Source organism: Chelonia mydas, chromosome 13 (genome assembly GCF_015237465.2).
Source record: "Chelonia mydas isolate rCheMyd1 chromosome 13, rCheMyd1.pri.v2, whole genome shotgun sequence".
NCBI classification, from domain to species: Eukaryota; Metazoa; Chordata; order Testudines; family Cheloniidae; genus Chelonia; species Chelonia mydas.
Window position 1 is genome coordinate 4,154,301 of NC_051253.2, and position 22,936 is coordinate 4,177,236.

The following is a 22,936-nucleotide window of genomic DNA, read 5'->3' on the forward strand; positions in this document are numbered from 1 at the left end:
GTGGCTCTGCAGAGCCTAAAAATGGTGTAGATTTGCCCCATGCAATGGTTCCCTTCGTGACAAACCTGAACCCAGAACACAGCTGGAGGGACCAGGCCGTGCAGGGAGTGGGGAGCTCTGGACTCCAGGCCACTCCGAGAGCCTCAGGCCTGCACACCTCCCTCCTCGCCCTGCGCACGCACATGCGTGACCGTTTGAAAAGCCCTGAGGTGCATTGTGGGCTGCTGGAGGTGCAACCCCTCTGCCAAGTTTTGTAAATCCTACTTATTCCCAACCCCTGGAGCATTGTGGGCCCGTCTGGGCGGAGTCAGGATTTGCCCTGGGAAGGTTTGATGTTGATACAGGTAAAACTCTGCATTCCTCAGCTGAGACAACTTGGTTTGCACTTCATTGTCTCTCTCCAGCATCAAATGAGTAGGCTAGTTTCTGGATCCCTGCTGGAGGGAAATGTTTCACGGGTGGTGGAAACTTCAAAGGCCATTAAATAGATTAGGCTATACGCTTTGTCCTATACTAAGCTAAGGAAACACTTACCTGCCTTTCAGCTGCCCATGAGTTATCAAGGTGCCGTGGCCCAGATGTTCAGACCTGCGCACCTCGTTCTCAGGTGCCAAAGTGTGCATTTGCTGTGTGTTACTGCAATTGCAGCCATTGTGCCCTGGAATCGGGATGCACAAATATGCACACCAGGTCCTAAGGTATATTTACTACTCTCATTTCCCCTGGTGATCAGAGCAGGCAATCTACAGGGGTCAACAAACGTGTGTCATTAACATAGTGTATCAAATATTTCCCCCTCGTGCATTATGGGGAACAGGCAAATATGGTCATATTTGAATGTGGTTTAGTGCATCTCTGTGGCATAGTGTTACTTTGGTGGAATCAGCTTAATTCCAGTTGGTTCTGATTGAAGTTCCCATCCTGTTTACATTCAGTTTAGCTAAAGGGTACATAGCCCTGCAGTGGCACCTCTTTGCAAGCACTGAAACAGTGGTGACCTTTAACAGCTCTCCTGGCACCCTTGATTGTAACTGGCAAAGCAGTATCCTGCCAAGATAGACATTGAGCACAAGGCACCAAGCAATTGGTGACCTTTCACCACTGTAGTAACACCTCGACTTTTAAATGATGCAGAAATTAGGCTGAATAGTCTTCCAAATCCCAAGCCCCAGCAATGATACTTGTCCCAGTGCAGAGACAGAGCCGGCATTCCGTTTCACAGGATCGAAATCGCATAGCATCTCCGAGTGGCTTTGACCCTCTATTGAATTTCTTTTAAAAACGCTATGCACAAAGTACGTTAAGCCTAAAAGCCTTCCAGGCAGCAGGGAGTTAATGGGCCATTCTTCACGCGCATTTTTGTCAGACTGATGCTTACTGGTGAACCACAGCCTTTAGCGATAGAAAAGCCCTGCTAGAAATCTGGTCCCATCTCTCTGCCAGACACAGTTCCCTGATAGGGGACATATCAGATCATGAGCCTGTTATAACATTAGCACGCTGTATGTGACTGCTTTGAATTTAAAAGTATGTGGCTAAGGTGCTAGATTGGGACTCAGGAGAGAGGGGATAAATTCCTGGCTCTGCCAGAGCTTTCCTGAGCAACCCTGGGCACCCTCTGTAAAGACAGGGCTACTAATCTTCCTTTTCTCCCACGCTTGGTCTCTCTTATCTCTGTACATTGTAAACTCTGCAGGGCAAAGATTCTCTCTCACTAGCGGAGCGTACAGGGCCTAGCACAACGGGGCCCTGTTCTTGGGTACAGCCTCCAGCTGCTCCTGTAACACACCTGAGTAATAATGATGCTGATGGAACCAAACCAAGTGCCGTGACATTAGCGCTCGTGGGCCAGGGTTTCGGCTATTGAAATCGTCATTCAGCGACTTCAGTGAAGGGACGTCAGTTGGTACCAGCTGAGCCTCTGGCCCTGGGCATTCAACTAGTTTGTTAGTTACAGTGCTGAGATAGTGATGTGGAGGATTAGGATGCCCGGTCCTCAGGAGCTATCTGCTTCCCCTCCTCGCTGACTGCAATGACAGCAGCATACGCTGTCAAAGACAATGAAGTCTTCCGAGGGCAGTGGAAACTCCCATTGGGAATGGCTTGACTTTCATGCCTAGCTGATCTCAATCGGTGAGCTGAAGTGGTTTTTGCCCTCGTTAGCAGCGGTTTGCCACGCCTGGGCTGGCCAAAGCATTCAGCAAGGTCTGAATGGCCACATGCTTTTTAATCCTTAGAGTGCTGGTGGGGGGCAGGGGGTAGCAGATCTTCAGAAGTGCTCAGTTCACAGCTCCGTTTTTTCCTGGATGGCAATGAAACAGGCTACAGCAGGACCCAGGTCTCTGGCCAGCTAGCTCTGAAACCTGCGTTACTTGTCACAGGCTGGCTGGGTTTACCCGCGGTGGGAACGTCCAGAGCCTATGGGCTATGGTAGGACCTAGGTGGGCTCAGAAACTCTTGGAAAGACACTAGATTTGGCTAACTGCCAGCAAAGGCAACATGCCCTGAAATGTGAACTGTCCCAGGGGCATGAAGCACCTGGGTGAGAACAGCTTCCCTCCCTGTGGGCTCGGAAGCTGGGGAGAGATTAAAATGCGAATTGGCAGGGCACCCTTTTTTCCTCAGCTAGCTTCCCAGCAAGGGAGGAACCTGCTGAGCCATCGGACATACAGCTGAGGATGTGGGGGCCAGTCCTGAGCCATGTCTGAATCCTGTATAAACAGGCAGCATCCAGGGTTCACTGCAGGAGTGAAGCTTCACACCCTCAGGGCTGCATTCACATCTGTGGTTCCTGCACTCCCCCTGTTGCTGCAGGATTCACCGGAGTCCTGGAACCTCTTGCCACAACCCTGGCTCGGCCGCAAAGTCCCTTGCCGGGCAATGCAGGGAGAGTCACCGTGGACGAGTGCTCGGGTGCACAGAAGCCGGTTGCGTAACTACCCTGTGGCTGGGTTCTTCTCACTGCGTCAGAACTGCCCTGGCTCCAAGGACTTCCCGAGGCTGCAGGATCTGGCCCTAAAGGAGTCAAGTATGTTTATGCATGTCACATAACTGCCCCCATTGGGGCTCTGACTTTAGGGAGACAGGCCATCGTGTGCCCTGCAAAGGGGCTGATATGACTATTGGCCCCATCCACTTCTGCAAAGCCCCTTAAATTCATGGCTCTGCTAATGCTAGTGGGATGGTTTCATTATTCAGCTCGTCCAAGGATTACCCCTTTGACCTTGCTACAGACAAGTTTTTCTGCTGGGAAATGGTGTCCCGAGCTAGTTACCAGAACGAAGGTTGGAGAGCGCTGAAGGAAATGAACGTCATGTCTGCAAACCCAGTTTGGAGCTTGGAATGCTGCAAGAACTGGGGCTTTCTCTCACCACAAGGGAACCCATTCTCTTCTTCTGATGTGGAAGAAATCAGGGAGAAGAGAATAGTCCCATCTCTGTCGTATGGCTTTGTGCACAGATGTGTGGAAGGGGAATTGCTGGCTTCATGTCCTGAACAATAGCTGCATCTGTGTGGGCTGGGGGAAAAGCTGGACCATTTTAATCAACATTTGCCTTGTGACTTTTTCTGATGTGCATGTTCCAGCCTATTCCTGTGCAGCAAAGGTCTCTCTGTGGGGCCATGGTGCGTGTGCCTTCGGACCAGGCCTCTTCGTCAGAATAGGCCTAAGTGTATTGTGGAGAGGCATCAATCTGCATTCACATTGGCATCTGGTACCAAGAACAGTGCCCTTCTGATATACCCTGCCCTCCTAACCAGCATCTTCACCCATATTTCCTGATAGGCTCCTGATAGTCTCTTCCTACCTGGTCTCATAACCAGAATCCATTCCACATGGGCACAAGAATCTAGTCTAGGTTTCACCTGCGGGTGTCCTGGGTTAAAAGCATTAGCTAGCCCAGTCTACAGGGTCAGAAAGACAGAGGTCTTTCCCTGCCCCCCACAGGCTGCACGTGTCTTTGGAATAAAGAAAAGAGCTTGGTCTGGATTCTTCTCCACAACACACCTGCACTTCACTGGTCCGGTGGCTGGAAGACCCAACAACGCTCCCAGGCTAAAATGCTGGAGTCGGGCCAGTGGCCCGGCTCCCACACAGCTCTGGGAAGTGGCCGGATGAGTTCAATGGGAATTGCACCCACTTATGCCAAGGCCAGCGATGGGCCTATTGCTCACATTAAATGGTGTGACTACCAGGGGTCTCCCAAACCCGCTCTGAGTAGCATTGTGTGAGCAGCATTTGGAGAAAAAGGTGCAGTTTGCCGTGTTGCCAGTACTCATGATTTTGTCACCGGCCTCATGGTATTTGGAGTTTGCTGTCAAGCCCCAGCTCCTGGAGTCCAGGGATTAAGGGAAAATCTCAGCTTTCAATGAAAAAAAAAGAGCATATTTCTGATCCTTGTGAAGGTGTAGAAAAGCATCAAAATATGACCCGAGTGCAGCCTAATGGCTCAAAAATCAGAAACCAAGTGAAAAGAACCCCAAGTTTATGATTTGACTTAAAAATCAGGAGATTTTCTTTTCAATCTCATGATTTTGGGGGGCCTGACTCATCTGGGGTTGGTGATGCTGAGTTTGAATGGAAACTGTGCCTGCCGTGTTTGGGGTCCAGCCATGCAGCACAAACCCATCTCTTCCTAAACCCTTGTGGAGAGCTGCTCCTCTCCGCCGCGCGCCTCGTGGGACTTGCCCCGGTATGATCAGGGCTTTGTAGACACCGCCATGCTGCAGAACTGGGCATGTCCCCAAGATACCACAGAATTCAGCTTTCTCGCGGCAGGGTTTGCCTTGCTGCAGCTGGGAGCCCGGTGTTCTGGGTCTCTGACCTGCCCAGCTGCAACCTTCCAGCTTTCCCCACAAGGGGGAGTTAAACGGAGCACGGTGCATGTTCCTGGAGCTGGTCAGCAGGGGGCTGATGAGCCAGAGCTGCCTCCAGCTTGCAGCCAGGGAGTTGAGGGGGAGCCAGAAGCGTAGACTAGCCAGGGTGGATGTAACGGCCAAGGTCTAGGGAGCTGAGGAGTGGAGCTGGCCCTCCTGGAGCATGTAGAGCAATGCCATTTGCTTTGATTTTCTAAGTGCCTTTGGTTTATACTGGGCACTGTCCAACTTAGGCTCTTCTCGGGGGATCCCTGCGGCTCATCTCCAAGCTGAGGAAAACAGACTTCTGTCCTTTGGGTAGGAAAATGTGCCAATCCAAGGTGCGGGGTGAAAGATGCCCCTTCTCCACAGGTGTTAGCAGGCTGAGCCGGCTGCAGGCAGTGAGAAGGGCAAAGCCCTGCTGAGCTGGCGGAAGAGGGGACAAAAGGTTACAGCGTCCCTCTTCCCTATCTAGGTGGTGACTCCAAATTAGGGGTGAGGCCTGTTGATGGGGTCGCAAGGGGGGAGGCTTGTGCCACGGCTGCCTTTCCCGTACGAGTTCTGTGGACAGTCAGAGGAGGTCAGGCCCCAGGACTGTCCATCTGGCATCTTCTCCTTTCCAGCGAGAATCTGGTCTGCCCCAAACAAGATACCAACAAGGCAATCTACTGGGGAAGCAGAGTAACATCCTGGAGACCCCTTGGAGGAGCAAGGTAGCCAGGACAGAGACCCCTCGGCCCCAGAGGGTAAAGGCAGAGTGGGTGTCTGTGCCGTGGGCTCCCGATGCAGGGGAGCTCTTGTGAAACAGCTGCAAACTACATTAGCTGTGGTTGCATAATATTTAAATTGACTAAAGAAGCCAGCTCAGCATTTTTATGTTAAAGATTAAACAAGATTGGAAAAAAGGCAGCCTGCAAGCTGACACCCGGGTCCCAGCGTGATAACAGCCCAGACTTGTTATTTCGATAATAATTTGAGAAAAGAGAAAAAAGGGGCGTTGCCTTTCCAGCCAATGGCAGGTTGTTCTGCTGTTAACTCTTTCCGAGCTCAACAAACGCAGGCGGGTTTAACCAAGCCCTCTTCTCCGCCCCCCCAGCTGCTGCACTGGTCCATATACTGTAACGACCGTGGAATTGTATACGAGCAGGGACAGCTGTAAGCACAGCACTAATTGCAGCAATTCCAGGGCATAGGTGGGCAGGGTCTGAGAGCTCAGGTTTGAATGACCAGGAGTAATCTCATCATTTTAGCCAGTAAAGGTTACCAAGGAGCAGTCCAGTGAAGGCAGGTGGGCTGCACTTGGGGCTCATTAAGGGGTCCATTTTCAGCCTCCCCTGGAATATGCACAGCCGATTCTGATCCCGGCAGCTGAATGCACCAATTGCATATGCTTTGTGCACCCCAAACCCAGCTGTCCCATTTGCACATGTACAGAAAATTGCCCACATGATGCCCGTTCCTGTCCAGGTTTGCGGGTGTGGCGAGTTGCCTGGGCAAAAGGGAGTGTGCTGAATCAGAGACCTGGACTGCAAGTGAATCCCAAACTGTTACCACTCCTAGCGGCACGGTGACCTACGCAACCCCAGGATTGCAGAGCAGGGTCAGAAAAGGAAGGTCAGCCATGTGGCCAAGAAGCATTTTGTCCTGCACTGCTTGACTGCTGGTCCCGTGGCTAGGGCAGTAGACTGGGAGACATGGCTTCAATTGCCCACACAGCCACGGATTTCCTGTGTGTTCTTGGGCAAGTCACTTCATCTGACCTGTGCCTTGGTTTCCCATCTGTAAAATGGGGGTAACCCTTTCCTACCACACTGGGGTGCTGTGAGGAAAAAATCCATTCATGACTGGGAGGGCCAGATAAGTATCTAGATAGTTGGAGAAGTCGGAGCTCATGTTCATTGCTGACTCCAGGCTGCAGCCCTCAAGGGATCCTTTTGGCACTTGACTGTAGTATGGAGCATTAGCCTAACTCCACTAATTCCAGCAACTGGGTTTGTTTAAAGCGAAAGCTGACGGAGTCTCCGTCACGGGAAAAGCGAGCAGTGCCCTCAGTTGCTGGCCGCCCTGGGCCCTGCCATCCTTGCATCAAACTCCATTCAAAGTCAGTGGGTGCTTCGCCCGCTTAAACACTGCAAAACCAAGCCGAGCTGCTGTTTGTGGCAAGGTAGTCACGGAAACTAGAGCTGGAAGAGACCGGCAAGTCCATCCGCCATGCTCCTTCCACCTGTGCAGGACCTTCTCCTGCGGAGTGGACTCTGAGGCCTTGTCCCATCTGGTTTGGAATGGCACGTACGAGGACTTCTCTGGGGAGATTGTTCCACACAGGCTTCTTGTAGGTATTGCCTTGGACTGCAGAGCGGGCGGGAGGGAAGCCTAAAATCTTAACCCGTATGTTCTTTGCAAATCACGTGAATGCAGTTATGGGCTATGGTTACTGAATTAGCCCTGGACATGGGAATCCGGGATCCTCCTGTGTGGTAGCTCTGAACCCTCCTGCCCCACTAGGATTAAGGCAATCTCTAATAAACAGACCCTGTTGGTAACTGTTCCGTGATGGACAGTCTCCTGCAATAGGCTGCCTCCGGCTGGGCAGTCTTCCTGTAGTATCTCAAAGGGAAAGACCTGGGTGCTCTCCACTAAGGGAGTGGAGGGGAGAGAGGGGTATAATATTACTGATCATTTACATGACGGTGGTGCCCATGGCCCCAGTCGGGATTGGCTCTGCATGGTGCTAGGCACTGGACACACACAGATGAAGGGAGAATCCTTGCCCTGGGCAGCTTAGAGTCTAACAGGCATCCAGCCCAGGATTAGATGCAAATACAGAGATGGTCCCACCCACTTCAGTTTGAACCAGATGCCAGGTTTTCAAGGGCTTCAGTGGTATGTAGGCCTTGCAGTGCACAGGGGTGAACTCTAGAGGGGTGAGTCTGGTCTGACTTCAGCCCCCAAAACTGCTCCTTTATCAGGTTCCAGCATTCTGGGTTGGTTACTTGGTGGGACAGAGCTGGTGAGGTGCTTCCTCAGGACCTCAAATTGTACCCATCTTTTGACTGTTATCCACTGCTGTGTATGGCGATCGGGGCTTTGGGGATTTATTCAGTTACTGTTTTGGTTCCTGAAGGGTTAAAAGGAATTGCTGTTCCCTGGCGAAAAGAGGGAAACCGTGTGGGAGGAACTAAATATAAAAATAACGCCAAAGAAGTTATCTGTGTGCATGAGGAGAAAACATCATCCCAGTGCATGGGGCATGGTGGGGGTAGTTTCTGGAGAACAATCTGGTTTCTAGTAACATAATTTTAATTTCACTGTCCTGATGAGAGCAGGAGGAGGTTGAGCAGGCGAGAGGTTTTTGAACCTCAATATTCTTGTAGCTAAAGGGCCCCAGGCGCCAGCCAAGCGAGATACGTCATGCTGCAAGGAAACGGAATGGACGGATGCACCTAAGTTCACGTTTCATGGGCAGCAAAAGGCGAGGGATCCATATTGACTCTGTCCTGGCTTTTCAGCCTCCGGTTTGTAAAGCAGACAGTAAGAGCGTCTGGAAAGCTTCTACCCACTGTGCTGGCTGCCAACACTGAAAGTATGCTGGGGGGAGAAGACGGTGCTCAGAGAAATGCTAACTGGCCTGTCATGTCCATGTTCTTCCTCCTAATGCTTTCCTCTCTCAGCTCCCCCCCCCCCACCCCACTTCTGTCCACACACGCGTGATCTTGCTAGGGTTTTCCTCGTGTACAAGAACTGTGGAACTAAGAGATGGGCGAGGCAACGAACGTTCAGGCTAAGCATGAGCAGAGTAACCAGCTATGTGTCCGAGCCAGAGGAGGACCTAAGCTGCCAGAGATTTATTTGGCATCACTTCCCAATGATCACACTGACCACACAGATCAGTTTCTGAACTTCCTTTTCCATGCTCAGAGTTCAGCTCCAGTGACCCGGCTCCCCCAAGCCAGACCTTTTGGCTTGGCTCCACCTTCAAACTTTGTGGCTTATCCTGGTTTAGCAGGGAAGGTCAGTAGTCATGGAATCTATCTTTTGGCAGGTCAAGGCGTCAGATGACAGGAAATGAATCAGTAACACAATGGTCACAAGATGATAGGCAAGTGTAAGATAAATGGAGCAAACTCTCTGCGCACACTTAAATACGCTCACAGAAGCATGAGGAGCTACACAGCCAAAGAGAACTAAAGAGCCCAGATTCCTAGGTTAGCAGCAGGCAGACTCCATGCACCGCAGAATGTGCCCTCCAGAAGACAAGCCCACCAGCTTGCACCACAGACTGCAGAGTAAAAAGAAAAAATGACCCCACAATGTTCTGGGACAGAGTAATTCTCTGCTCGTCCTCAGCACTCTTCATCCAGGGATCTCAAAGAGCGTTCTGGATGTGAACGAATTAACCACACTGCTTTGGTGGGGATCAGTTTGCTGGCCACTGAAATGCAGCCATGACACAGCACCGCACAACAGCTTATGAAAGGATGTGAAGCAAAATCCTGCATCCCGGGGGAATGTAGGTAGGTGGGATATAGTTTCGTGTGGAATTTGGCCACAACACCTGGGTTCACGCTCCGACACATATAGAAAGTGACTTGTGTTCTTTAATGGCCACAGGCAGCTAGGAGCATTTTCTCTAGATGTGAATCCTCCTGGGCCTTTGGTTCAGTAGTGGCTCAGAAGGAAGGGGATTACCTATTGTATCACCAGCACAGGTCCCTGGAAAACTTATGACAGGTGTACGCTGGAGTCTCTGGTCTCCCATTCAGGTACGATCTGACCCAAGCGTTCTTTCCTCATGATGGCTGGGTTCACTACCAAAAGCCCTGATGCATTATGCATGTGCCACATTTGCATACCTCGTGTCCCAGCAACGCTAAGCTCTACACCTTTAGCCGTGTGTCCTAGATGGAGCATTGAAGGCTGGGCCCTGTAGTCTCCATGGGCCACACCATCATATGAAAGATGAGGAACACTGCAATCTAGGCCACTTTATACAGTTTTGGTGCCACCTTAGGGCTCCTGGCAAGATGCTATTCAGAACCTCCTGGGCACCTCTTAGTAGGCAGCTGGGAACACAAAAACACAGACCCATAGGTAGGATTTACCTGCTTATGGTTACTGTAGTTACAAAATGGTTTGCCTGAACAAAATTAGTTGTTAGCTGTGTCTTAGCCAGATCTAGCTAGGAAGTTGGTCTCTAATGCTTAGGTAAATTCTTAATTATTAACTCACAAGTCCTGAAGGAGCTATGATACCACAGCCTCTAATACCCAGCTGAGGCAACTTGTGGGCTTAAAATTGACACCGAACAGGCAGAGATTGAAGGAAGAGAGGAGAGGCCAAGAGGCTGTTAAATGCTCCCTGCTCCCAGCGTAAATGTACCAGAGAAGTACTGTGGGGTTCAGCAAATTCATCTAAGGAGAGATCCTCCACGCACTCACTATCAACCATTTTTCTTACTGCTGTGACTGCCCCATTGAAGTCAATTGGCCAAATTCAGAGGTGATGCCATAGGTGATATAAAACTTTACAGTAGCTTGGACTCCCTTTGACCTACACCCACGTGGTCCATGCGTAGGGGAGGCTAGGAGGGTCTCACTTAGCTGCCTAGGAGCCAGAGGAAGACGTGAGAGTACATTAAAGTATGGTGGGAACTTGCACCTTCTTAGGTGGTGTTCTGGTGCTTAGATGTCCAAGTGATGGTAGCTCAGATTACTACGTACAAAGGTAGAGTGCGCAATCCTAAGGGAGTCTAGCTGGCTGTACAAGGAGGCTATGCGACAAAATTTAAAAGAAATGTTTCTATTCAATAAATAAATTGAATAAAACATCCTCAATGAAACATTTTTGTAGGAATTTAATCATATGCTTGCACTGTTTGCAACCCATGCACTGTAGTATTAAGATAGTAATTGGGACTCAGAAAGTGAAGCTGACTACAAACAAAAGTGAAACCGACTAGTCCATTTTCATCATCCAAACTGAGAAAATAAACAAACAGTACATTTTATTTTTGCAGGTCTTTCAGTTTTTATAATCGAAAGTGTTATTAGTAATATAGGTAAGGCTTGAAAATGGTGCCAAAACATAATGTGTGGTGTAGTGAAGGGGTATGACCCCCCTCCAAGCCTGATGGGGAGGAACCCCCGCCCACCCCTGGTGGGCAGAGCCAGGACATCTGTGCCCACCCAAAGCAGGGGGGCGGGACAGAAAGTATAAAAGGGGGGCCCTGCAGTCCCGTTGGGCTGGAGCCACTGGAGGAGATGGACACCTCTCGCCTGCTTCTAGGGCTCGAGCTGGTCAGAGACCGCTACAGCACCAAGGACCTGGAGGAGCCGTCAGAGCTGCCTGCAGCCAGAGATGCCGAGGCACTGGTGGGACTTCCATTAGCGGCATACCCCGGGGAGATGGAGGACGACTCTGAGTCACAGGTACACCTTAGGGGGAATGCAGGAAGTAGCCCAGGGACACTAGACTATCGTCTGGTTGTGTTGTTGCCTGAATCCAGGTCAGTGGGTTTCGGCTGGATCCCCGCTGACCCAGTGATGGAACACTCCATCGCTGTTAGGGCCCTGGGCTGGGACCTGGTGGAGTAGGGTGGGCCTGAGTCTCCCTACTTCCCCTGCTGCCTAGGCCCAGAGGCCTGTGTTTGTCTGCCATCCACCTAGGGTTGCCAACTTTCTACTTGCACAAAACCAAACACCTTTGCCCTGCCCCTCCTCTGAGGCCCTGCCCATATCCTGCCCCTTCTGAGGCCCCATCCCTGCTCACTCCATCCCCCATGCCTCTGTTGCTCACTCTCCCCACCCTCCCTCACTTGCTCATTTTTACCGGGATGGCTCAGGGGGTTGGGGTGTGGGAGTTGGTGAGGGCTCCGGCTGGGGAATGCGGGCTCTGGTGTGGGGTTGGGGCTGAGGGATTTGGGGTGCAGAAGAGGGCTCTGGGCTGGGACTGAGGGGTTCGGAGTATGGGAGGGGGCTCCGGGCTGGGGCAGGGGGTTGGGGTGCAGACTGCGGCTGGGGGTATGGGCTCTGGTGTGAGGCCAGGGCTGAGGGATTTGGGGTGCAGGAGGGTGCTCCAGCCTGGGACCAAGAGGTTCAGAGTGCAGGAGGGGGATCAGTACTGGGGCAGGTAGTTGGGGTGTGTGGGGGGTGAGGGCTTCAGCTGGGGAGGCAGGCTTTGGGGTGGGGATGAGGATGAGGGGTTTGGGGTGCAGGAAGGTGCTCCAGACTAGGACTGAGGGGTTCGGAGGGCGGGACGGGAATCAGGGCTGGGGCAGGTGGTTGAGGCACGGGAGGGAGTCAGGGGTGCAGGCTCCAGGCGGTGCTTACCTCAAGCAGTTCCTGGAAGCAGCAGCATGTCCCCCCACCCCTCCAGCTTCTACATGGAGGTACGGCCAGGTGGCTCTGCGCACTACCCGGTCTGCGGGCACCACCCCTGCAGCTCCCATTGGCCACAGTTCCTGGCCAATGGGAGCTGCAGAACCGGCGCTTGGGGTGGGGATAGTGTGCGGAGCCCCCGATTACCCGTACATATAGGAGCCAGAGTGGGGACGTGCTGCTACTTCCAGGAGCTGCATGAAGCCACGACAGGCAGGGAGCCTGCCTTAGCCCCACTGCGCCACTGACCGGACTTTTAATGGCCCGGTCAGCAGTGCTGATCGGAGCTGCCAGGGTCCCTTTTCAACCGGGCATTCTGGTCGAAAACTGGACACCTGGCAACCCTACATCCACCAGAGCCAGGACATCAGACCGTCTGTTTGACGCTCCACCCTGCCTGAGGGCCTGAGACCCTAGATTGTTTAGTGCTCTGCCCTGCCTGAGGGTCTGAGTTTACTAGACTGTCTGCCTTGCCCTACCTGAGGCCAGGGCCTGGACTACTTGTCGCCTGACCCTGCCTAGAGAGGCAGGGCTTTAAAGACTGCTAATTGCCCCAATAACCCTTGCCTTGATAGGGATGGGAGAGCGAGAGGGCGTGGCCTACCTCCAAGACTGACGGGGAGGGACGGCCATGCATTCCTAGATATGGCTTGTTCAGGTATGTAGGTGCAAGTTGGTGGTCAGAACTTTTAGTGGTTGAAACAGATGACCTATCAGTAAAAGTGGGAATGCATAAACGATCAGCACTGAGCCCTTTCTTGTATAGCCTCATCCTGGATACTCTCACAAGGAACATACAGAAAAAGGCCCTTTGGTGCGTGTTGTTTGCAGATTATAGCATTCTGTGCAGTGAGGAGAACATCTAGAAGAGGATCTTGATAAGTGGAGAGACGTGTTGGAGAGACGTGGACTCAAAATAAGCAGAGGGAAAAAACAGTACATGGTATGTAATTTCAAGAGTGTGAACAATGAAGAATTCTTTCAAACTAGATGGGCAAACATAGCAAAAATGCAGTTTCAGGTATCTGGATACCAGAATCTGAGAAAACAGGGAAATGGAGGATGAAATTAGAGCTAGGATCATAAATGGCTGGCTCAAATAGAGAGAAAGAAGTGGAGTACTTTATGACAGGAAGATACCAGTGAAATTAAAAGAGAAAATCTCTAAAACAGTGATCTGTCATAAAAAAAAATTCAAGTTAGTTTGAAAGGATCTATTTTCCATCAACCAGTGTTGACTGGCATTAATTATATTCCTCTCCTTTAATTCTTTATTAATTGAGTCCTGTATCAGCTGCCCCATTATCTTGCTAGGGTTGATGGCAGACTGACAGGCCTATAATTACCTGGGTCATCTTGTTTACCCCTTTTAAATATTGGCACAACATTAGCTTTCTTCCACTCTTCTGGAACTTCTGAAGTGTTCCAAGACTTATTGAAAAGCAGCATCAATGGTCCAGTGAGCTCCTCAGCCAGCTCTTTTAAAGCTCTTGGATGCAAGTTATCCAGGTATGATGATTTAAAATGTCTGACTTTAGTAGCTGTTGTTTAACATCCTTCTGAGATACTAGTGGAATGGAAAGAGTGTTATCATAGCATATGACTACATCATCTGTTTCTTCAGCTACAGAACAGAAATATTTATTTAATACTTCTGCCTTTTCTGCATTATGATTGATAATTCTACCATTTTCATCTAGTAATAGATAAATACAATTTTTAGGATTCTTTTTATTCCTAATATACTTTAAAAATTCCTTCTTATTGTCCTTAACTCTGCCGGCCATAGATTTTGCCTTGTGTCCCTTTGCTTTCCTTATCAATTTTCTACAATTCCTAGCTTCTTATTTATATTCATTGCTATCAACTTACCCTTTCTTCCGTTTATTATATATTATTTTTATAGCAGCCTTCACTTTCCCTCTAAACCAGGCTGGCTTTTTTAATCGATATGGTTTTCTGTCTCAGTTGTGGTTTTTTGGGCTCGCAAAGTGTTCTTAAATAATTCCCAGGTATCAGTCACATTTTTCTGATTAAATTCTTCCTGCCAGCTGATGTGGCTTATAATTGTTTTCATTTTTGTTAAATTGGCCCTTTAAAAGCACCATGTGTGTGTGTGAGTGATATATAGATATATATGGAGTACTTGTGGCACCTTAGAGACTAACCAATTTATTTGAGCATAAGCTTTCGTGAGCTACAGCTCACTTCATCGGATGCATACTGTGGAAAATACAGAAGATCTTTTTATATACACACAAAGCATGAAAAAATACCTCCTCCCACCCCACTCTCCTGCTGGTAATAGCTTAACTAAAAAGAAAAGGAGTACTTGTGGCACCTTAGAGACTAACCAGTTTATTTGAGCATGAGCTTTCGTGAGCTACAGCTCACTTCATCGGATGCATAGCTGAAGTGAGCTGTAGCTCACGAAAGCTCATGCTCAAATAAACTGGTTAGTCTCTAAGGTGCCACAAGTACTCCTTTTCTTTTTACGAATACAGACTAACACGGCTGTTACTCTGAAGCTTAACTAAAGTGATCACTCTCCTTACAATGGCCCAACTTGATTATCATACACATTGTAAGGAGAGTGATCACTTTAGATAAGCTATTACCAGCAGGAGAGTGGGGTGGGAGGAGGTATTTTTTCATGCTTTGTGTGTATATAAAAAGATCTTCTACACTTTCCACAGTATGCATCTGATGAAGTGAGCTGTAGCTCACGAAAGCTTATGCTCAAATAAATTGGTTAGTCTCTAAGGTGCCACAAGTACTCCTTTTCTTTTTGCGAATACAGACTAACACGGCTGTTACTCTGAAACCTATAGATATATATATCACTGGTCTGGACTTTATTCTGTTTGCACATTATAAATGTTATCAAGTTGTGATAACTTGTACTTAAGTTACTAATTTTTAGCTCTGTGATCAGTTACTCTTTATCTGTCAAGACGAGATCTAATATAGAATTCTCCCCTTGCTGGATGCAACACTTTTTGAGTTAGGAAATTGTCATCTATAATATTTAGAGGTTCCAAGGATGACTAGTTACTGTAACTGCTTGTGTATATGTGACCTGTAACTGTGTATTGGGCAGACGTCTGAGTGCTCACAAAGATCTTAGATGTTTTGATCATATTGGATTCTCTATGTCATTTGGTTTCCTGTTAAGATGGCCAGTACCTTTTGGACACAGGCCCCTGTACGTTAGAATGTATATTATCTTGGGACTTCATTAATTAATGGATCTTGTCTCCCTTTCTTTCCCTTCCTATTCCTTCTGCTAATTTAGCACCAGCCTCGTTTCTATGCCTTCACATAATTTTGCCACTGTTAGTGTGAGAGCCTTTTCTGCAGTTCTTTCTGGGAAGACCCTCTACTTTGTTGACTCTAATTCATTTCAAATCTCAGATGAGAAATTCCATTTTCTCCCTTGCTGATGTCTCCTTATTTCTCTCTCCCTCTTTAACTATCATTTAGCTCTATAAAATGCTTTGGGATGCCTTTGGCTGCATTCAGTAGAAACAGATAGTGCTTATGGATATATTTGAGAACCTTGGTTAAAATGTGGCACTGTAGAAGTGCAAAACATTGTATAATTGTATAATAGTATATTATAATTGTATAATAGTGCTTTGCATTTTCAAGGTGCTGTGCATACACGTGAATCCTCACAATACCCTTGTTAGATAGGTAAATATTATTTTTAATACTTGCAATAAAATGAATTAGTTATTATTTAGGAGTAAGATGTAGTTTTGGCTTGAGAGGAAGGATGATGGTGCAGTTCAGATACTGGACTAGGATTTAAGAGAACTGAGTTCAATCACAATTCCCGATGTGGCCTTGGGCAAGTCACCTAATTTCTCTGTGTCACAGCTCCCCACCTGTAAAAAGGGGATAATACAACTTCCTTTGTCTGTCTTGTCTATTTAGACTGTAAACTCTTTGGGGCAGGGACTGTCTTTTACTATGTGTATGTACAGTGCCTAGCACAACAGGCCCCTGGTTGTGGTTGGGGCTACTTCCATTCAAATACTAAGAAAGAACTAGATTGGTAGTCAGGGGATTTGGATCCTATTCCAGGTGTACTACTGACCACTGTGGTCTTAGTAAGCCATTTTGTCTAATAATTCCATGGTCGATGATGAAATCAATGCAGAGCATTTCTAAAGCCAGTTCTGCCTATGGCTGACTTTGTCACTGCCTGTGGAATGCAAGTGGCATTCGATTTCACACCAAGAACAGTGTTTATCGTGCAGTCGTGTTGAGCACTCTTCTATATGGCTGTGAAACACAGACGCTCTAAAGCAACGACAGCACTTTCACGTGCGCTGTCTGTGTTTCATCTGTAACATCAAGTGGTCGGACAGGATACCTAACATCAAAGTCCTGGACCAGTGCTGCATGACCAGCATTGAATTCCTAACCATACAGGTGCAACATCGCTAGACTGATTATCTTGTACGTATGGATGATGCAAGCCTCCTCAAAGCCATATTTTATCAACAGTTGAAAATGGAGAGGCCAATGAAAATGAAAATAAGGACACTCTCAAAGCTCCCCTAAAAGCTGGCCAACTTGACCCGAACACATGGGAAGCTGCTGCTGCTGCCGATAGATCAGGACGGCAGCAGACCTGCTGGTCTGCGGTTAAAGCCATCAAGAACAACAGAACAGAAAAAGCCAAAGAGACGTGTGAGTGAAGAAACCAGTGGTAAAAACATGGCCACGTCTGCCTGACGTGCGGACGCATCTGCAGATCCCTCGTTGGTTTACATTCGCACAAAAAGACGCACTGAAACAAACTGACTCTCATATGTGTACTACAACGGGAGGCTCCAACAATACGCCAGTTAAACCTGCTTTATCTCATTTTACCCATCTATAAAAGGAGTAATATTTATCTCACAAGGATGCTATGAGAGTTCAGGCTTGTCTACTGTAAGGCCTGGTCTACACTACAGAGTTAAGTTGATGTAAGGCAGCTTATGTCAACCTAACTTGTAAGCGTCGACACTAAAATATAGATCCCACTAATGTAACTTGCTCACTACATCCACTCAATAACTCCACCCTCATGAGAGGCATAGTGCTGAGCTCAGTGTAGTTAGGTTGATGCGGTGTCTGTGTAGACACTGCGTTGCTTACACTGACTGTTGCTGCCTTTCAGAAGTTGGCCCCAGTGTTAAATTTGTAATGAAAGAGATGCCGGGGCTTAACCAATTGTTTTACTTTCATAATTGATGTGGCAAGCCCTGGCACAAATTAAGCACTGGCTGTCCCACACTGACAGTTAAATAGGTGCAAGTGCTCCTGCTGAGGGCACGCACCGCCAACACAAGGAACGTAGTGTGGACATGCAAAAGCGATTCAACTACCGTGGTGGCTGTATGTCGAAATAATGTAGGTCAATTTAGTGTAGACTTGCCCTTAGTGAAGATGCTACCTACGCCAATGAGAGAGCTTCGCCCATTGGCGTAGATACTCCAACTCCCCGAGAAGCCCTCTTGTCTACACAACGCTGTGTACACTGGGGGCTAGGTTGGTATGAAGTGTAAAAATATAATGAGGAAGGCCAAAAAAGGATTTGAAGAACAGCTAGCCAAAGACTCAAAAAGTAATAGCAAAAAAACTTTTAAGTACATCAGAAGCAGGAAGCCTGCTAAACAAACAGTGGGACCATTGGACAATCGAGATGCTAAAGGAGCACTCAAGGACAATAAAGCCATTGCAGAGAAACTAAATTAATTCTTTGCATCAGCCTTCATGGCTGAGGATGTGAGAGAGAGTCCCAAACCTGAGCCATTCCTTTAGGTGACAAATCTGAGGAACTGTCCCAGATGGAGGTGTCATTAGAGGAGGTTTTGGAACAAACTGATAAACTAAACAGTAATAAGTCACCAGGACCAGATGTTATCCACCCAAAAGTTCTGAAGGAACTCAAATGTGAAATTGTAGAACTACTAACTGTAATCAGCTTCTGTACCAAATGACTGGAGGATAGCTAATGTGATGCCAATTTTTAAAAAGGGCTCCAGAGGTGATCCCGGCAATTTCAGGCCGGTAAGCCTGACTTCAGTACCAGGCAAACTGGTTGAAACTATAGTAAAGAACAAATTTGTCAGACATATAGATGAACGTTATTTGCTGGGGAAGAGTCAATACGGTTTTTGAAAAGGGAAATCATACCTCACCAATCTACTAGAATTCTTTGAGGGGGGCAATAAGCATGTGGACAATGGGGATCCAGTAGATATAGTATACTTAGATTTTCAGAAAGCCTTTAATAAGGTCCCTCACCAAAGGCTCTTAAGCAAAGTAAGCAGTCATGGGATAAGAGGGAAGGTCCTCTTATGGACTGGTAACTGGTTAAAAGATAGGAAACAAAGGGTAGGAATAAATAGTCAGTTTTCAGAATGGAAGGAGGTAAATAGTGGTGTTTCCCAGGGGTCTGTAATGGGACCAGTCCTATTCAACATATTCATAAATGATCTGGAAAAAGGGGCAAACAGTGAGGTGGCAGAATTTGCAGATGATACAAAACTACTCAAGATTAAGTTAAGTCCCAGGCAGACTGCGAAGAGCTACAAAGGATCCCTCAAAACTGGGAGACTGGGCAACAAAATGGCAGATGAAATTCAATGTTGATAAATGCAATATAATGCACATTGGAAAACATAAACCCAACTATACATATAAAATGATGGGGTCTAAATTAGCTGTTACCCCTCAAGAAAGAGATCTTGGAGTCATTGTGGATAGTTCTCTGATAACATCCACTCAATGTGCAGTGGCAGTCAAAAAAGGGAACAGAATGTTGGGAATCATTAAGAAAGGGATAGATAATAAGACAGAAAATATATTGCCTCTATATAAATCCATGGTACGCCCACATCTTGAGTACTGCGTGCACAGGTGGTTGCCCTATCTCAAAAAACATATTTGAATTGGAAAAGGTTCAGAAAAGGGCAACAAAAATGATTAGAGGTATGGAATGGCTTCCGTATGAGGAGAGATTAATAAGACTTGGACTTTTCAGCTTGGAAAAGAGACAACTAAGGGGGGATATGATTGAAGTCTATAAAATCATGCCTGGTGTGGAGAAAGTAAATAAGGAAGTGTTATTTACTCCTTCTCATAACACAAGAACTAGGAGTCACCAAATGAAATTAATAGACAGCACGTTTAAAACAAGCAAAAGGAAATATTTTTTCACACAACGCATCATCAGTCTGTGGAACTCTTTGCCAGAGGATGTTGTGAAGGCCAAGACTATAACAAGATTCAAAAAAGTATTAGATAAGTTTGTGGAGGATAGGTCCATCAATGGCTATTAGCCAGGCTGGGCAGGGATGGTGTCCCTAGCCTCTGTCTGCCAGGATCATTTAGAATCATAGAATATCAGAGTTGGAAGGGACCTCAAGAGATCATCTAGTCCAACCCCCTGCTCAAAGCAGGACCAATCCCCAATTTTTTCCCCAGATCCCTAAATGGCCCCCTCCAGGATTGAGCTCACAACCCTGGGTTTAGCAGGCCAATGCTCAAACCACTGAGCTATCCCTCCCCCCAATTTGCTGATTACCGGTTCTGTTCATTCCCTCTGGGGCACCTGGCATTGGCCACTGTCAGAAGACAGGATACTGGGCTAGATGGACCCTATACTAACATAAGTTGGTAGTGTAGACCAAGCCCCAGGCTCTGATCCAGCAATCAGATCTTCTAGAGTGGATTCCTGCACCCTTGGGGAAACCATTAACTTCAGGGGGGCTCCACACATCTGCAGAGGTCTGTGCTTGCACACCAGGTAGCATAAGAAGGTCTTTCCCATATATGTTTGCAAAGTATCATTAACATAGGGTGGTGAACATAACAGCCATACTGGGTCAGTCCAAAGGTCCATCTAGCCCAGTATCCTGTCTTCTGACAGTGGCTAATGCCAGGTGCCCCAGAGGGAATGAACAGAACAGATCGTCATCAAGTGATCCATCCCCTGTCACCCATCCCTGCCCATCCTGGCTCATAGCCATTGATAGACCTACCCTCCATGAATTTATCTAGCACTTTTTTGAACCCTGTTCTAGTCTTGGCCTTCACAACATCCTCTGGCAAAGAGTTCCACAGGTTGATTCTGCATTGTATGAAGAAATACTGCCTTTTGTTTTAAACAAGCCTGGTGATGTGGGAGTGGGTGAGCCGGGCACCAGGACTGACTGGCAGATGGAGAAAGTTGATATATTTTTTTTAAAGTTGGAACTAACAAGATACATAGAAGACTTCATATGACAAAGACTTTGTATAGTGTATACCTTGCCCACGTCAGTATCTGCTTTTGAGTTTTAAGATATTAATCTCTTCAGATCAGGTAGCTTGGACTCTAAACAAATAATAAACATTGCTCAGATATTTTGAGATGCTCAGACAGTGGGTGCTTGAGTTGTGAAGAGTACAGTTACTGGCTTAATCATTTCCCCAAACAGCTTTTGTGAGCCTATTAATGGTCAATAAAGACAGGCCCCAGCTGCAAAGTACAGAATGCCAACTAAAGGCTGGATCTCAATCCAACTTCCCCAAAGTTCAGAGCCAGGGGGTTCGGTTGGGGTTAGGGTGACCAGACCTCCTGATTTTATAGGGACAGTCCCGATTTTTGGGTCTTTTTCTTATATAGGCTCCTATTACTCCCCACCCCCTGCCCCGATTTTTCACATTTGCTGTCTGGTCACCCTAGTTGGGGTCCATCTCCAAGTGGTTACATTTAGGAAAAACCCACAACACATGCAGCTTTTAACTGATGAACCACTTTTGCTCGTTGGAGGCCTTGCTTTCTCGCCTCACCCCAAAGCGTCAAGGCGAAAGGGCTCCTTCGCTCCCCACCCAAGCCCCTGAAGATGGCCGCTAAACCCAGCAGCACACCCCGGCTCCCTCCCCAACCCCAATCTCCCTCCCTGTCTGAAATCAAAGTCAAGCAGCAGCCGGGCTGGGGAGGGAGGCGGGGCGAATGGAACGCCCCCACGCTAATTGGCAACACCGCGGGGCCAATGGGCGTGCGAGCCGGCTCCGGGCCCGGGCCCATATTCCATTTCGGAATGTTGATACAGCGAGCGGGCCAATGGCGAAGGGCGGGGAGTGGAGAATGGTTCCCCGGCTCGCACGAGCCGCGAGAGGGGGAGAGCGCGGGCTGGGGGCGTGGTCGGCGGGTGCAGAGACCGGGGGAGCTCGGTGTGGAGGGAGCGACCCGAAGCCACCGGCCGGGCTGCAGCCTCCGCCCGCACGGCGCCCCCCACCTCCCCCTTGCCGGGAGGGGGCTCGGTCCCTCTCGCAGGGGCCATGGATCCCAAGCGCCTCCCCAAGAGAGCTGCCCCGGACAGCAGGATCTGCTCCCCTCCGCCCGGCTTAACAGCGGCCGGGCCCTGCTGCCCCGACTGCAGCCCCCCGTCGGCTGCCCACCGCCACGGGCTGTACTGCGGGGTGATCCAGGCGTGCAAAGCCCCGTCCTCCGCGGCCAGCAACGCCGTCTACACGGTGCTGGTGGAAGATGCCCTGCTGCGGCGGCGGCGGCGGAAAAGTAGCGAGGACGCGTCGGTGGCCAACGGGCTGGAGGGGAAGAGCCCTGGCAAGGGCCGGGGGAAGCATTTGCAGAAGGTACGGGAGGCCCGACCCTTTCCCGGAGCCCGCGAACGGGGAGCGGGGCTGAGCGCGGCACCGGTGGGGTGGGTGTGTCCCGTGGCCTGGTGCGGCTGCCTCTGGGGCTTGCATGTGCGCGGAGGCAGCTGCCTGTTGGGGGTGTCGCGCCTCGATAAGTGTGGCGCTCCCCGTAGAAGGCTGGTTGCCTGGGCCGGGGGGCTCCCCTGGGGGGGGTGCATGGGGCAGCTGGGGCGGAGGGAGGGGAGTTCGTGGGGGGGGGGGGTGCATGGGGCGGAGGGAGCTCTCCGAGGGGGGTTGCACGGAGGGACGTGTCGCTCCCCGCTGGGGGTGCGAGTCTGTTGAAGGCGCCGTTGTAATTTTTTTGGGGGGGGGGGTGGGGGGATCAGCGGGGGTTCGTGACAGCTCGGTCCCGCCCGGGCTTGCCAAGCCTCTTTCTTTCCCGCCCGCCGCGGAGGCCGGGCCGCTGCGGCGCGATCGCGGGGGCGGGGGGCGGCCGCCGGCTCCGCCGTGCCGGGAAAGTTTCCCTCGCTAAAGATGGCGCCGCTCGGTAGAAGTGGCCGTGCGGAAAGTTTAGAGGGAAGCGGGCCTGGGCCGAGCGGGGCCGGCCCCCCACCCCCTAGCGCCGGCCCGCCCGCCCGCCCGGCGCTGCTGGAATGCACGGGCCATCAATCACCCCGCGCGCGGACAGCCAGCCCCGGGGGCGGGGCAGGGGGAGGGGGCTGCCGGGCCCCGGGCTAGGGGGTGGGGGCTGCACGGGCCGGGGCGGAGGGAGGGAAAGCGCTGGCTCCTGGGGGTGGGGCGTAGATCGTGGGGGAGGAGGGATCTTCCAGCCTCTGTAGGATCCGCCCAAGGCTCTGTGCAGATCCGTCCCGCCTGTGCAGATCCCTGTTTGTGACCTAGCCCCAGGACCTGGCAGATCTGCATGGATCCTGCAGGCGGGGAGACTTGCCGGAGCAGGGTTGCTTGCTTTGAGGCCAGATTTAGTAAATGCCACGGGTATGTTTACACTCAGACTGCTGCTGCGGCACCGCTGTAGTGCTTCAGTGTAGACACTTGCT

The 22,936-nt window shown here is 49.7% G+C and overlaps 1 protein-coding gene across 10 annotated transcripts in view; it reads left to right on the plus strand.

Moving 5' to 3' along the window:
- The first annotated feature begins 11,143 nt into the window (after window positions 1-11,143).
- Window positions 11,144-22,936, plus strand: part of SLC2A4RG (SLC2A4 regulator) — a 53,138-nt gene continuing 41,345 nt past the window's right edge. For 2 of the 10 annotated variants that reach the window (XM_037915575.2, XM_037915574.2), the window contains exon 1: window positions 21,328-21,875. In XM_037915575.2, coding sequence (XP_037771503.1) covers window positions 21,561-21,875 — 315 coding nt within the window. In that variant the 5' untranslated portion in view covers window positions 21,328-21,560. Of the gene's footprint in view, window positions 11,283-13,061; window positions 13,174-21,327; window positions 21,876-22,729; window positions 22,875-22,936 lie in introns of those variants that run through there. The other 8 variants (XM_043527403.1, XM_037915572.2, XM_037915576.2 and 5 more) reach the window with 8 other exon arrangements.